The sequence below is a fragment of the Lactuca sativa genome, chromosome 3 (assembly GCF_002870075.4).
Source record: "Lactuca sativa cultivar Salinas chromosome 3, Lsat_Salinas_v11, whole genome shotgun sequence".
Lineage (NCBI taxonomy): Eukaryota > Viridiplantae > Streptophyta > Magnoliopsida > Asterales > Asteraceae > Lactuca > Lactuca sativa.
Window position 1 is genome coordinate 60,828,489 of NC_056625.2, and position 17,591 is coordinate 60,846,079.

The following is a 17,591-nucleotide window of genomic DNA, read 5'->3' on the forward strand; positions in this document are numbered from 1 at the left end:
AAACAAAAGCGTTGCTATTTTTCATTTTTTAGTTCAGCATAACTTCAACAAATAACATAGGTTAAATTATCAATTTTCTAGAATATATGCATACCACATAACGAGTTAACATTATTGTCAATGTCATATGAATCTATTAAGTCGCTTAATTGAGACAAGTAGTAAAAAGTATATGTTAAACGTGACTTTAGATTTGAAAACAAAGCCACCCGAGCAAAATAAAGAAACCCTAACATTCGATTTTAAATGGATAAGTAATTGGAGTGTGTGTCTATATATATATATATATATATATATATATATATATATATATATATATATATATATATATATATATATATATATATATATATATATATATATATATATATATATAGAGAGAGAGAGAGAGAGAGAGAGGTTGTTCAAATGCCTATATAATAATGCTAATAGCTAGGGTTACAATAGTACCAAACGATCACATTTCAAGCTCGTGAATATGAATATTTCATATTACCCTATGGATGTAGTTCACAATGATCGAAACAAATTAAATATTATGTTTTTGTGTGTATGATTTATTATGGCTTATTCATGACAAAATAATTAGGTTGATCCCAATAACAACATGACACCCAAAGCACTACTCGAGGTTTGTAAGTGGTGTGGACCAAAGGGCAAGCCCAAGATAGTTCATATACATATATACATATGTAGGAACAATTTCAGATCGTTAATCTTTAAAAATCTTAAAGTTGTGATCAAATTATTTTGGTCGTAGTTATAAATCAAGAATTAACTATATATAATTGTAATGCTTGAAATTTTGCATTGCTTTTCTACCATGATTAACATGAAACAAGGCACATGAATCCATAATCCAGGATTCACCCATAATTTCTATACAACAAATGATTCCTCATCAAAATATGTTACCATATTCATCTATTTATTCCCTTTGATGGTTTTGGGAATTGATTTATGAAGTCGTCATTTTCATTAGAATTCTAACAAGTAATATATTTCTTATTCTTAGACTGACTTTTTTTCATTGACTTCAATATTCGTCTACTGTTACTCCTTTTGTTGGATCTCATGTCCTTGTACCATGTACTAAACAAACCGTTGGAACATTCTCATGCATTCCTTCTGTGAATATTCTCTCTCATGATCATGTCATGAATGCCTTTAAAGATAATATTAGATCCTGATGAACTGCTAACTGTGTAACTGTCCATACCAATTATAGGAAAGTGAATATAACAAAGGGACCACATTAACTTCATCATCAAATTTAATTAATATCAAATGAAACTAACCTAGATTATAAACTCATTAATTTGCATGATATGTCACTGGCATTCCTTTATTTTATTTGGTATTCACCAACATTTTAATTAAGAAAATCTTATCTACAGTCAACAGTTTCTCCAACATGTTAGATATCGTCTTGGTTAGTTCAAACATTGTTGTCTCGTTGACAATGTTATATGCAACATTATTTGTCAACGACAATTTGAACACACCAAGAGCATGTCAGTTTAATAAGTGTCCAACTGACCACCTCCTACTTCATCTCTTAAGGTTTTCAATCAAATAAGAGTTTGTGTAACTTCTTCTAATGGAGATAATTTTCAATCTCTGTCTCCCAAAAGCCAAAATCGTGATTTTCACATTTATCAATCTTAACCTTCCTACCTATACTCATGCTAGTTGTTGGGTTAAAGATGGTATAAACACACAATAAAGATACACATGAAACATTGATAACACACATAATTACATGGTTCACATGATGGGACTATTCATGCTACATCATAGGTAAACTAAAGATTTTATTAGATTCTCATAATATATAATTATTACTAATAAGGTTTAAGATTCTATTAAAAATACCTCCCGTTTGAGAAAGATGCCCTACATACATGATCATTCATGGGGTTTGTAACACCGTTAACCTCACCAATATGTTATACTCGACTTACTAAGTCATGTACGTTATTCATCATGTTCCATGTTGTTTTACGGCATTGGAACATTTTGATTGCCCTAATATGAATTGTTACGTGACTTACTCACGTCTAAGCCCCTTAGATCCCACTTGAATTTCAATCTCTCAAACACAACTTTTCGAAATGACATACCAAGTGCTTAAACATTCCCATTGAATATGTTTACCGTACTATCACAGGCCGAACTTGAGACTGTGACAATACGCCTTAAAGCCACATAACCAAGTCACCAAACTTAATTAATGAAAAAACATGATTGAGGATAACGATGTTTCTATATCAGATTACGTATATACTGTTGTTGTCGGTATACTGAAGCGTTAGAGCAGCAAATGAGAAATGTATGGCTCAGGTTGAATCTCAATATCTCTACTTTATTCTTAATCTTAAGTGCATCGTCACACACACACACACACACACACACACACACACACACATATATATATATATATATATATATATATATATATACAATTACTTTTTTAAACCAATAAATAGATAATCCTTCGATCGTGATTTCCCATTTAGCACCTTTCTCTCTCTCTCTCTCTCTCTCTCTCTCTCCCCCTTGCCGCTTAATATATATATATATATATATATATATATATATATATATATATGCAAAATAAAAGGAAAAATCCAAAAATTCTTTTTTTTAATTATTATTTTCGTCACTTTGATTACCTAAAAAAATTTTAAAAAAATTAAAATAAAATTACTGTTTTTTTTATTAAATACGTGAAATATTCTAAATATGATATTACACTGTAACATAAGCATGCTTATATAGTGTACATGGTTAGGGTGAAACCCTAATAACCCATGACCTTTCCTTTTCCAATGACCCATGGGTTAAAAGCTCCATGGATCATCCATGGACTTCCATCCAAGCCTATCCCATTAACAAATGAGTGTTAGCCCACACCATATAAAACCAATAGCCCATAATCTAATTAGTCTTCCTTTTAATCTCTAAATTAATTCATAATTAATTTAAGACTAAGACTAATTAAATAACATAACTTCATATTAATATATTATAACTTATAATATATTAATAAACATATGTGTATAACTCTCATAAAATTATCCATAAATAGTTCGGGTGAAGTGCAACCCAAATGGACCATGCCGGGTCGGGTCAAGTATATACCAAATAAGTTATGGACTTAGACACCTTATCCAACAGACTCCCACTTGGATAAGTCTAATAACTGTATTTGCCTATATAACTTCAGGAACCAACCAACAATCGTAGCTCTCGAAAACTCTGTTAAACTATGAAGCGCCATTTTAAGACAAGTGATCATATAATCCTCTGTTCTCATGATATCAGCCGGACAAACACATGGAACTATGTCTTGCTTATTGTCTGGCAGTTGTTTCTCGATTTCCGATTTGTTTGACAAAGAACTTTACTGAACACATCAGTTTAGTTCTGACCGGGCCCGGTACATGGGTCAACACAAAATCATCGAGGGGCCCAGATATCGCTTCTATTTCTAGAAGGAACAGATAAACTTCGACTCATATGCTTGTTCTACTACTTGTTGAATTGTACACAAAGGCACGTTTTATGACATCAAGTTACTGATGCGTTTACGTGAAATCAATGCACAACCAACTCATAGGTAACAACTCATATCTCTAGGTTTGAAGACTTATATGATATTATTGTCTCACGATCACTCGAGATAAATTCCATGAAGTGATACAAGTGAGCGTGGTTTTATACCAATACTCATAACTTATGAGTACTCATGAACGTTGCAGCAACCATTGCCATGTCTAAACACCTTTAGCCATCTACAAACCCAATTCATGACAATCTTGATTCATACCTACTTCCGACGTATGACCGATTGTGGAGGTTTGAATAAATTAATTATTCTGGAAGTCAAAACATGCAAAACTGAAACAATAGTAAATAATTGACAATGACAGTAACACCTTACTCATAAATAAATCACAAATTTTATTCATCATCAAATGTCGATTACATTATACAAGTTTTAGGAAAACTATCTAATCTGTAAAACTAATATCGTCCCTCGGCCCGATGCGCCTCGCATGCTGAAAATGCTTAACCCTCGTCAGTCCCTTCGTAAGGGGATCTGCAGGATTCTCATCTGACGATACCCTCTTTGCCACGAGGAGTCCTTCTTCAATCTTGTGTCTTATGAAGTGATATTTTTTGTCAATGTGTCGGGATCTGCCATGATCTCTTGGTTCCTTGGCTAAGGCAACCGTACTATTGCTGTCACAGAAAATCTCCATAGGTTCTTTAATAGCTGGTACAACTCCAAGGTCTCCGATGAAGTTCTTTAGCCATATCACCTCCTTCGCTGCTTCACTCGTTGCTATATACTCTGATTCACAAGTCGAATCAGCCACTGTCTCCTGCTTGGAACTCTTCCAAGAAATTGCCCCTCCATTTAAGGTAAAGACCCAGCCCGACTGAGAGCGGAAATTATCCCTATCAGTCTGAAAACCAGCATCACTATACCCTAATACTCTCAAGTCATCACTCCCACCAAGGGTAAGGATCCAATCCTTAGTCCTCTGCAGGTACTTGAGAATGTTCTTTACCGCGGTCCAATGAGCCTTGCCAGGGTTCCCTTGATACCTGCTGACCATGCTCAAAGCAAAGGCCACATCAGGGCGGGTACAATTCATAGCATACATGATCGAGCCAACAGCGGAAGCATACGGTAATTGGCTCATCTCAGCTATCTGTGCCTCTGTACTCGGACTCTGAGTCTTACTCAGTTTGGCATTGCTTTGGATCGATAAATCTCCTTTCTTGGAATTCTGCATGTTGAACCTTTTCAACACCTTATCCAAGTAGGTACTCTGACTAAGTCCAATTAGTCTTTTACTCCTTTCTCTTAATATCCTTATCCCTAGGATATAGGCAGCCTCCTCTAGGTCCTTCATAGCAAAGCACTTCCCAAGCCAGGACTTAACCTCCTGCAAGGTTGGGATGTCATTTCCTATAAGTAGTATGTCATCCACATACAGTACCAAGAAGCTAACTATACTCCCACTAGCTCTGACATACACGCAAGACTCATCTTCACTTCTCGAGAAGCCAAACTCTTTGACCTTCTCATCAAAACAAAGATTCCACCTACGAGATGCTTGTTTTAATCCATAAATGGATTTCTCAAGCTTGCATACTCTATTAGGGTACTCTGCACTGACAAAACCCTCTGGCTGATTCATGTACACATCCTCAGCCAACTTTCCATTAAGGAAAGCGGTTTTGACATCCATTTGCCATATTTCATAATCATGAAATGCAACAATGGCTAGCATAACCCTAATAGACTTAATCTTTGCTACCGGCGAGAAGGTTTCATCATAATCAATACCCTGAGTCTGAGTAAAACCCTTCGCAACCAGTCGAGCCTTATAAGTATGCACTTTTCCTTCCATGTCGGTCTTCTTCTTGAAGATCCATTTGCATCCGACTGTTTTACGGCCTGGTACATTGTCAACCAAGTTCCAAACTTGATTGTCATACATGGACTGTGTCTCGTTGTCCATAGCCTCCTTCCATTTAGCAGACTTCGGGCCTGCCATGGCTTCCTTAACACTGCCAGGTTCATCCAAATTTACTAGTGTACTATCGCTGATAAACGTATCACCTTCCGTAGTAATATGAAAGCCATAATAAAATGAAGGTGTGTTCCTAACCCGTGTGGAACGCCTCGGAGGTACAGACATGTCAGCTTGCTCAACAGGAGTTTCCTCCTCAGGTTGATTGCTAGTGTCTGAGGTTCCTTCACCAATTGCTTCTTGAATTTCTTCAAGATCAATTTGCCTCCCACTGTCTCCTTGGCTTATAAACTCCCTCTCACAGAAGACCCCTCTTCGTACCAGCGGAAATGGGAAAAGAATAAACATGTGTTTTCCAACAAAACATATTTCCTTAAACTATGTTAATCATTACCTTAATATATGCAAAAACATAGTCTTTTTCGTTTTTTTTTATTTTTAAGAAGCTAATTTTATCGAAAAATTATTTTAAATATACCAAAATTCATGATTTTTTATTCTCTACAAATAGACATCCATATTGATATAGTTTTAAAATAAAATAAAAAATTTATTTTTTTATATTTTCAGATATCGTTATTCATACGTGAATAAAAATGAATCAAGTTTTTTCTACAGTATATTCGTTATTCACTTATGAATAAAAACTATGATTAATTTTTTTTACATTTTAAGTATCATTCATATATGAATTTAGCATATACTAAACATAGTATATTCATATTTAAATATTAGACGATTCATTCACTTGTGAATATTACATAGTATATTCACTTGTGAATATTAGATGGTATATTCACTTATGAATATTAGATAATATTTTCATATCTGAATATTACATAGTACTACATGGTATATCACATGTGAATAATACATAGTATATTCACTTGTGAATATTAGATGATATATTTACCTATGAATATTACACAGTATATTCACATATGAATATTACAATGTGTTTTCACAAATACATATAATTTTAATATGTTATTCACATATGAATAACATCTAGACTTGCATATTCGTTTTTTTTGTTTTAATAATCATATACTGATTCAAGCGAGAAAACATATTCATATATGAATATAACGTGGTAATTTAGTTTATGCATTCCATATTGCATATTCGTTTTTTTTTGTTTTAATAATCATATACTTCCGATTTCAACTTCAGATGCGACACCTATGTCTAATCGATTTCTCATTTTGATTTTGATTTCCGAAAATCAGATTGGGAACCTGTGAGTATCGATTATGAGTCCTTCAATGTCGACCGTGACTGTGAGTCAAAAACTCTGATTTCAATTTCATGAACATCGAAGAAATTCCGATTCCAACTGATTGCGTTGCGAATCTGGGAAATTCCAGTTCCAAACTTTAACAAATCGATGAATTTGGGTTGCGAATTTGTCTTGAACGACGAACCTCCCATCTACGAATATTGATGATTGATTAACACTGGATGACATTGATGATGGTTTAGTTGAAGAAATTTGGATGATTGTTGAAGGTTGGAGGAGAAATTTTGAGGATGAACGAACTGTTATCGAAATCTCTATAGTTACGTATTTGACATTGAAGGTTATTAACATATTTATAAGTTTGTCACCGTGTCTTTTTATGCTTATATAAATGAGTGGCTGAGAATGATTCCCCCATTTTCAACCTTTTTTATTTTCTCAATTGAACCCACCTCTCTCTCTCTCTCTCTCTCTCTCTCTCTCTCTATATATATATATATATATATATATATATATATATATATATATATAGAGAGAGAGAGAGAGAGAGAGAGAGAGTTAGGTTCAAATGTTTTCACTATCTATTGTGTGTCGGTATGATTGATTCTGGACCAATCATTTTAGTTATTTGAAGAAAATAATTAATGCTTATTAAATACTGAAGATGTAATTAATACCTATTATATCTTCAACATGTAATATATATTAATTACTTTCTTAAAATAACTAAAATGATTGGTCCAGAATCAGTCATACATGCACACAATAGATAGTGAAAAACAAAATAACCTAACCCTATATATATATATATATATATATATATATATATATATATATATATATATATATATATATATATATATATATATATATATATATATATATATATATATATATATATATATATATATATATATATATATATATATATATATATATATATATATATATATATATATATATATATATAAACCAATAAATAGATAACCCTTCAATCGTGATTTCCAATTTAGCACCGCTCTCTCTCTCTCTCTCCCTCCCTCGCCGCTTATTAAGCGTGGTGGGTGCAGTAACCGGAGCTCGCCTTCTCTCTCCATACCCCTTTCAGTCGATCCCTCTTCTGCAAACACTGCCCAGACCTCAAACACCGACGATTTCACACACATTTTATGCATGGGAATCGAGGGAAAAAGCGGTTGCAGTAAAATCAAGAGGAGGAAGTTGGCCATCAACTGGAAACAGCTCTTACCTTCGTCATCCGATGAAGACAATCGTCCAACGGAACTTCAGGTGACATCGAAGAGGAAATCAAAATGCGGCCGCAGTGAAAGTGACGCGCAAGAGAATCATAAGGAAGACTTGGAACTCCAGACGAAATCAGACGATGAAATTACCGAGTATATTGCGAGATCTAAAAGATTCTTGGTAACACTAATTGATAAGTTGCCTGATAGGGGCGACAAGCTCAAGGCAACTCTCCAGAGATACGAAGATGAACTCGAACGAAGAAATAAACTCCAATTGGAGAAGGTTTTGCTTTTCTTTTTTCTGCCCCTTTTATGTCAATGCAATCCTTCTAAATCTTAAAACACGCACATTTGGGAATTAAATTTGGTATATCATCCACTGATTTATTATTCCGAAGTTGATATATTTGGTATCTATAACTTTTTCCAGCTTGAAAATTAGCGATTGATTTTGGGGGGTATTGGTATTTCATGTTTATATGATTGAATCAAATTAGACCATTCTTATTATCAATGGACATGCCAGTCATATGAATAGAGAAAGATTTTGTAGCACTATTCATATGGGGTTCTATTATTTACATGGGCCTTAAAACATGACAATACAGCTTGTGAGATTAAATCACCAACAAATTGGTAGTATTGCATTGTTTCTATGCATATACAGTCTGCTAAACTGCTTTTTCTGTAGGTGCTTCCGGAGGCAAAAGGAAAGGTGACCAGAAATCTTCATCATCAGCAATGTTTGCCAAATTTCTTAACAGAATGTTAGCTTCTTGAGGTGAGTACATGTGGACTTTTTATGTGATTATGATTTCCAAGATATGTTATATGTTTTGATTTATGAACTCTTCTCAAGAGTATGTGTTTATGGTGTGAAGAATTCTATGTTGCTATTGTTATGAACTCTGTTTTAGAGTATGTATAGAAAATTTTCATACTTGTTATTGCTTTGCTAATATAATCTTTCTAGAGTATGTAAGTATGATATCAATTGCTTTATGTTGATATTGTGAACTTTTCCCTAAGGCCTTTTAAGTTATGAAAAGCTTATACTTTTAGCATGTGCACATCATGGCATTGGAATGTGATTGAATTGATTAAAAGAAAAGTGGATTGTAGCATGTGCAAATCATTTGTATGAAATGCTTTCCAATAGTTTTTATGTCTAAACACATGTAGCTCAAGAGATAGTAATGTCTTTTGTACTTTGTTTTAAATTTCATGTATTACAGGTTCAGGTGCATGCAAATAACCGGATGGGGTAGTTCTTATATATGGGCCTTTTTGTAGATCACAAGAAGTAGATGATGATGATGATGATGATGCAGTGAAGCTATGTAGATGATCAATCTATCTTTTGAAACTTAGTTTTTGTAATTATGTGTGTTTCAGTATGGTTGTGCGATACTAGTTGTAACTCCTGAAGTTGGTTGATATTTGGTAAATGTTTTTCTTTACAAGATATGATATATGTCATAAGGTATTTTCTTAAAAATCTATAGGTTTCAAACAAATATAAGATGGGGTGTTACAATGTTTCCTTCATTTACCCCATTTGTTGTGAAATCCCCCATTTGAACCCACAGCATTACATATTATACATACATTGCTCCCCTGATGGGAGTTTATCCGGATATGGAAGCAAATTAAAGGCGATAGAAAGCCGGACATCGATTGGAGAATGACGACAGTGTTTCCAAATCCAGCCGTCTCCAAACCAAACCGTTGGTATTCAAGCCGAGCTAAACCACCAAGCTGGCAGCTCAAAACTATAACTGTTCATAAGCCACCTTCTTTTTAATTGCTCCCCTGATGGGAGTTTAGTTAGTTGATGTGTGAAATTTTATAAAGAAAGTCAAAAGTTCAAACATTGAGACATCTAAAATATTACTGGTCTTCACAATTTACCTCGTGTGATTAGATCGTAGGCAGGTGAATGAATTTGGACCCTAAGATTGTTTTTTATACGACCGGTATTAGATTTAATAAATCAGTTATTATATTAAAACTATATTATAACCGTGGGGAACACATAAAAAACATACAAATGTCTACAAATATTGTATAATAATTATTAAAAAAAAGAATATAGTTATTGATATTATTGAATTGTGTAGAATATACATTAAAATCGATAAATATCTATAATCGTTGAAAGACTTCTTTATAGACAACATTTTTTGTTTTATTAGATGAACGACATTTATCGTCACATACGAGTACCTTCACAATCATAGATAATTACATTAGTGTAATTTGACCAAAGATTAATGGGTAAAACATTAAGGACAAAACTTTTAGTTTTTTTTTTTTTTCTTTCTTTCTTAAAAAAAATGAATCGCCACTTGAGTCTATCACTTTGTTTTATTGTTAATGTTGTTTATAAAAGTTAAATATAAATATATAGACATATTTGTAAGTTTTATTATTTTATATAAGGAAAATAATAATTATAATGGAGCAACAATATTTAAGAAATAAATGCTTGAAATATTTTTTGAGAGAAAAATCGGGATTGTTAAAAAAATTTATATAAGGAAAATACAAATCTGGATTAGGTGAAATGATGGATGAAATTATTGACGAATATTATTTTGAAGGAATTATATTGTGTAAGGTATAATACTATGAAAAAATTCGAAATATGTATATATTTGTAGTGTATATTTATAAATTTTATTGTTATTATATAAAGATAAAACAAAGTAGGTTGGTATGTTATTCAAAAAAAAATAATCACTTTGTTTTAGTGTTAGTGTTGGTTATATATATATATATATATATATATATATATATATATATATATATATATATATATATATATATATATATATTGGTAAGTTATATTATTTTATATGAGGAAAGTAATAATTATAATGTGACAACATTATCTAAAAATAAATGCTTGAAATATTTTTGGAGGGAAAAATCGGGATTTTTTTAAAAATTATGTATGAAAAATACAAATTTAAATTGGGTGAAATTATGGATGAAATCAATGAAGATTAAATTGATAGGTTACTATTGAATCCGTTTTTGGAAAGTTTAAATATGATAAAGGAAACACATAAGTTATCAAAATAAATTTTTTTTATGGATATAAAGAAAATACAAATTTAAATTTGATAAAGGAACACGTAAAAAATAAATGTTTGAAATATTTTTGGAGGGGAAAAATCGGGATCATTATAAATTTTATATAATGAAAATACAAATTTAAATTTGTGAAATTAAAGATGAAATTAATGACGATTAAATTAATAGGTTACGATCAAAATCTGATTTTGGAAAGTTTGAATTTGATAAAGGAAATGTGTAATTCGTCAAAATATAATGTTTTAAATACAAGGGAGACATATAAAGTTATAAAAAAGCCGACACGATAAACAAAATAAGATAAAGCAATATAAAAAAAGTTATCCTAATAAATTAGAATTATTTTGTCACATGTCTTTTTTTCATTCATTTTGTCACATGACAATTTTTGGTATTTTTGAATTAACTATTTTTCAGTTGTCATTTTTCTATATTTTTTAATTATTTAAAAATGTTATTTAATTATATTGTTATATAAGCATAAACATTCTAATTAGACGTTCATTCCACAATAAAGTTACTTAATTTAAATCTATATGGACAACCAATATACCATTTTTTCACTGCATTAAATATTAACAACTATTTTATTTATTTAAATAAAGTCATATTAACAACTATTTTATTTATTTAAATAAAGTCATATTAACAACTATTTTATTTATTTAAATAAAGTCATAGAGTATAATTTATGAAATGTCAAATGTTAAATGGGTTTAATTTTAGTATACCATAAATGAAAATTCTTTTCTAAATCATGATTGATTTATTTTAAATTTATTATGAATATAAGTGTTAGCTTTTATGTTTATTCTTATTTATTTAGTGTTCGCAAGAACTTTGCATTACATTTGGCGCAACTTTGAATAATTTTGGTATATCATCAATGTAATTTGGTATATATCTTTCAATTATATGAAATATCAAATAATGACATTTCATTATTATTGTGATAATTTAGTTTACATATTGCATTTTTACTAATGTTAACAGTCTTATTTTTTTATAATAACCGTAACGCTTTTACTAATTGTACTTTTATAAATCTCCTAATATCTTACAATTTTTTATCTTGCTTTATAATTATTCATAAATATGCTACTTTCAAGATTGGTTGTCTTAAATACAAAACATTGTTTATTGATTTCGACCAAAAAGGGTTTCCCATAACCGAGATATGATCTTTCAAAGATAGAAAAAGACATAGACAGATTAGAGAAAAATGTTGAAATAAGAGCTTTGGATTTTTAAATAAAAAAAAACCACATACGCACATTGTTATTAACTAGATATGTTAAAAACAAAATAGTAATTACAATGCACTTTGTATCCACTGGACATAGTTAAAACAATGCAAAAGAAATTTAGAAATTGCAATTCAAAACATTATAGATTAAAGTCAAAGTACATTTCTATTAACTAAATCCATTAAAAACCAAGAATTATAGGCAAATATTTCAAATTAATAGCAGTATAATATAGATAATTAAAAATACTGAAGGGTAAATGGTAGTTTTCAATCATCAACTACCGTGTGATCCAAACAATCTTAGAAAAATTTAATTAGGCACACATACATACATATAGCTAATCAAAAGTCACTATGTTTATCTCATGGGCATTTTATCAAACATCTAGAGTGCAACATCAAATGCAAGGTTTAAAAGACAAAAGTAAAAGATTGAAAAACTAATACTAACATTTATGATCAAGATTATTCATACATTCAAAGATCATAGTCAAATACAACACTAATGAGAATAAAAAAAGTCGAATACAATTAATAAAATTAAGAACATCATATTAAATAAGGAATCTGGGTGGCGAACGTGATGCTACAAAGGGTGATGTTGTTCGAACGTGATGTTGCAAAGGGTCTGAAATATTGCTAATTGAAAACATTTATCAGAGTTCTAAACACAGATATCTTCTAAATCCAAGCATTCCAAAAATATTGCTAATAGAAAACATTTATCAGAGTTCGTCCCAAAATCACATATTGCGGAAAACACGGGTGTGTGCGTCGCGATCAAGTCGGGTCATTCCTTTCCAAACCGATGATACCTGAAACCATAAACAAAACTGTAAGCACGAAGCCTAGTGGGTTCCCCAGAGCATACCCCACATAATCCACATAATCACATAAATCATATCAATCACATTAGTCATGCATATAAACATATAATGATGTCGTGGGTTCCCCCCAGTGTCTTACTCCAGGATGTTGTGGGCTCCTCCCAAGGTCTTACACCTGTATACCATGGGCTCCCCCATGGTCTTTACCTGGAAAGCCATGGGCTCCCCTACATGGTCTGATATCCAAGTGTCATGGGCTCCCCCATGGTCTTTCATGAAAATATCACAAAGACAACTAGCATACCACATAACACATCACCAACTAGTATACTACATATCACTAAATCAACTAGTGTACCACATATCACAAAATGGACCGGCCTTGGTGACTTCGACCCATTGGTATGGTGAGGAGACTCACCTCGCACTGTTGAAGTCCCGCAAATAAATCTCTAGCTGTTGGCTGACCGATCCCCGAACTGTCAATCATCAAGACAAAACCCAATTAACCATTTGGGTTTTAATGTATAACCTTGAATCCACACTTAGGGTAAATGGACCATTTTACAACTAACCTAACTTCCTTCAAAACTTAGGCCCAAACCTAATAGTCCACAAGGCCCAAATACCAAAAACTACCCAAGGCCCAATCCATGGCCCAATTTTCCAAATTGGGCCCAAAACCATAGTGGGCCTCCACAAATAAATATCAACCCAAAAACTGATGGCCCAATAGGGCCCAAAACAACAAAAGCCCAAAACATGGCCCAAACCGAAGTCCAAAATCCGAAATCCCACTTTGTTGAGTACGTGGGGCGTACTCACATTGTACGCTAAGCGTACTGGCTTAAGAGCTTGTACGCTACGCGTACAGGCTTGTACGCCCAACGTACTCCTCCTAATGACCAACTCTCAATTCTAGCTCTCAATCCATTAAGTCAAGACGTCCTACACCTCAGAATAGCCAAATATAAGTGACTTGATCCATAAAGCCGAATGCTTTTATCCTTTGCATGGCTTAATGAAGCCGAAACACCAAAGATGAATTCCAAAAGGTCAACATCACTCGCAAAATGTCTTAAAACTTCTTAATACCTTAAGACCTCAGTCAAAACTTCCAGATATGATTTCAAGGGACTTCTTAACTCATAAACTTTCCAACTTTATGACTTAGCATAACTCAATGGGGCCCAAATCAAAACCCTAAGTCCTAAACTTCATCAAATGACTACCAAATCATGCATGGAAGGTTTATACCCATCAAGATCCAAACTTTATGACTCCATAACCTTAATAAGGACCAAATATGAAGCTCAAAGGTTCTGGAGTAACTTCTACTCACAAGAACCACCTCAAAGGGACCAAAACCATAATAATGTACCACTTAGCTAGATCTAAATGAAAAAGTTGTCAAGGTTAAGACTTTATACCTCCAGAATATAAATCTAGGTGCACAAAGCTTGGATCCAAAAGCTCCAAGCTAAACAATGACTCTTCAAGAAGTTCCTTATTCCTCCTCAAGCAACAAAACACACAATAATCACTTTGAAGCTCTACAATCACTTGAATGGGGGATAAGAGTCGATTTCTAGGGTTTAGAGGGATGGAGGCTGAAGATATTAGGGTCAAGTTATGAGATAAGGAGCTTAAATAGGGTCCAAGACCCTAAATAGGGTTCTGATCTGACTGGCATACGCCAAACGTACATATGGTACGCCCAGCGTACTCCGAAGAGCATTCGCGACCATTCTGGTCAGTACGCCCAACGTACTCCAAGGTTTGCCCCACGTACTGCCTTCTTCACTAGTACGCCCTGCGTACGCTTTGTGTACGCCCCGCATACTCGGCTAAGCCTGTGAACCACGAAACTTTTAAAGGCCATAACTTCTTCATTATAAGCCTGATTCTGACGATCATTATATCCACAGAAAGGTAACGAGAAGCCCTACAATTCTATCAACGCATACCTTTTTTAAGACCTTACGAACAAAAATCTATTGTCCACAAAAGCCCAAACTGACACTTCACCGAAATACCCCTAGACTCCAAAACACGAACCGAACACCTGGATCACTTCTAATACATCACCCGCACCCAAATGGGCATAGATCTTTCCTTTTCAAAAGCCCTACTTCTTATGATGACTGATCTTCGGGCCACAGCCTCAGACTAGGAATCGATTCGGAACAGGGTGTTATATAATCTCACGATATAATTCAATATTAGTATAAATTTAGAGTTTTGGTCCGTAAATTAGCATAAGACGAAGGACTTTTATGGTTTACTCATAATATAACAAAACTGAATCATAATAACAAGTTGAAAGAGCTCGTCACCATGGACGATGGTGACGATGATTTTGTGAAGCCACCACTGAACATTGTTTGTTCTCTTAATCATCTTGTTAACCAAGAAGTAGGGCAGTGTTACTATAAATGGGACAATTCAAGTATCCCATACAATTTTTAATACTAATATAATTTATATGCTTATGTTAATAAAAAAATATGGATCATATTTGAAAATTTGATAAATATAACATTATATATAATATATTAATTGTCATTCATTTTAGGAATAGTATACTTTAGGTGTTTCTGAAATTTGTCACCAAAGTTTCGAAACATCTCACTTTTAGTCCCCATCTTTTACTAAATTAGTGCCCCCGACAGATTTAGTCCGTACAAAAAGGTATCCATTTTAACAGATTTAGTCCCTACAAATAAAGGTTGTACATTGCAGGTTTAGTCCCTGTAACAGAGGTTTTATATTTTGAAAAATTTAGTCCTTGCAAAAAAAGATTTACATTTTTGTCAGATTTAGTCCTTATAAATTACTCCATGTAACAAAGGTTTCATATTTTGGCAGATATAGTCCCTGTAATTATTTAGTTTACAGAAAAGGTCCACTTATCCTAACTCTTAAGAAGAATAACCTTTTGATGATTAGAATTTAGCTACAAATTTTTCAAGAATTGACACTTTTGGTCCTATACTCTCCTTAAATTATTATTCACATACTAACTTTTCCATGATTCAAAAATTTTCCATAAAGGTTTTCAAGACTTTGCCACTTTTGGTCCATGTCATATACCAAATGTGACCCCTAAAGTTTTTGTCACATTAGTTTATGGGGATGACACTTTTGGCCCCCTATTCACTTTGAAGCATTATGCACACACAAAATAGAACCAACAAACAAGAAAAAAACCAAAGAAACACCAAAATTGTAACGTCCCGAATTTCAAAGGCAAAGTTTTCATTTTTATTTATTAAAAACATAATTCTTACAAAAGATTGCAATTTATTATTATATAAAAAGAGTATCTTAGTGGAATTCTATAAAATTTTATTGATGCTTCGATGCCAATACAGTCATGCATGAGCCTTTCCACGGTCATATGAACAACCTGTAAAGCAATTGTTCAACAAATGTAAGTCAAGGCTTTGTGAATTCCCTCGAAATACTCCATACCACAACACATATACAATGCATGCACATAATGGCCTTCAATATATAATCGGTGCGCCCTATCCTTACCTACAACATATAGTTGGACTGCACTTTAGCATTTAGCATAAAGTTAGTCCCCCCGAGTCTATTGGCCTTTAGCTCAAGGTTGGTCCGCCCCTAACTCCAATTATAATAACATACATATATAACAACAGTCAACATAACAGGAAACTAACTATCCTAGCCTAATTACGTAAATGCACACTACAAGGTAGTTATATCCTAACATACAAAGGATACATACTGGAGTATACAAGATAGTGAGAAGAACTTATCTTGACAAATTCTTAGAGGATTAACAATCAACGAGACAATTTAGCAGACGACCAACACTGTAACGAGGATTAATCTATATTACTATAGTTTATTAGTTTACTGGGAATATGTAATGTAGGTTAGACCTAACACTAATCCCAATGAATACCGATTGTTCAATCAAATAAGGATCAGTCAGGCCGGACAGTTAGGAGGAATGATCATTTCAGCATATAGCTTTTTGAAATCCAACAACCAAGCGAACGTGACCATTGTAGGCACCTTTTCCGTAAGTAGATCAATCAACATAACAACTTGGGATTACTGATAAATCTCAATTGTAGGTTCTTAGTAACGACTTATAACTACATAACTCACTTACAGAGTGTTATTGATGAGAACCGGGATCTAAGTGGATAGAATATTGACTCGGGATCTCCTACTTGAAAGCTACTACTCAGATGAGTACTCAGGGTGTCATAAGACTACGTCGTAGGTCAGAAACGAAGGAAAAATAGGATAGAACAGGGTAGAACTCGAGAGGATCGGTTGTAGGGGTGTGCAGGATGAAGTTTATATGGAGCACTCTATTTATAGGGGAGAAAACCA

General features: G+C 32.9%; 1 protein-coding gene across 1 annotated transcript; it reads left to right on the top strand.

Annotated features, from left to right (window-relative positions):
• Positions 1–7,773: 7,773 nt before the first annotated feature.
• On the top strand, positions 7,774–9,504 carry LOC111877097 (uncharacterized). Its single transcript, XM_023873634.2, has 3 exons — positions 7,774–8,322; positions 8,731–8,820; positions 9,275–9,504. Exons 1-2 carry the CDS (start codon positions 7,966–7,968, stop codon positions 8,809–8,811), a joined length of 438 nt encoding a protein of 145 aa, XP_023729402.1. The 5' UTR covers positions 7,774–7,965; the 3' UTR covers positions 8,812–8,820; positions 9,275–9,504.
• The last annotated feature ends 8,087 nt before the right edge of the window (positions 9,505–17,591 follow it).

Coding starts and splice junctions, on each gene's coding strand:
- LOC111877097 (XM_023873634.2), top strand. CDS start 7,966: ATGGGAATCGAGGGAAAAAGCGGTTGCAGTAAAATCAAGAGGAGGAAG. Junction 8,323..8,730: donor ATAAACTCCAATTGGAGAAG/GTTTTGCTTTTC, acceptor CTTTTTCTGTAG/GTGCTTCCGGAGGCAAAAGG.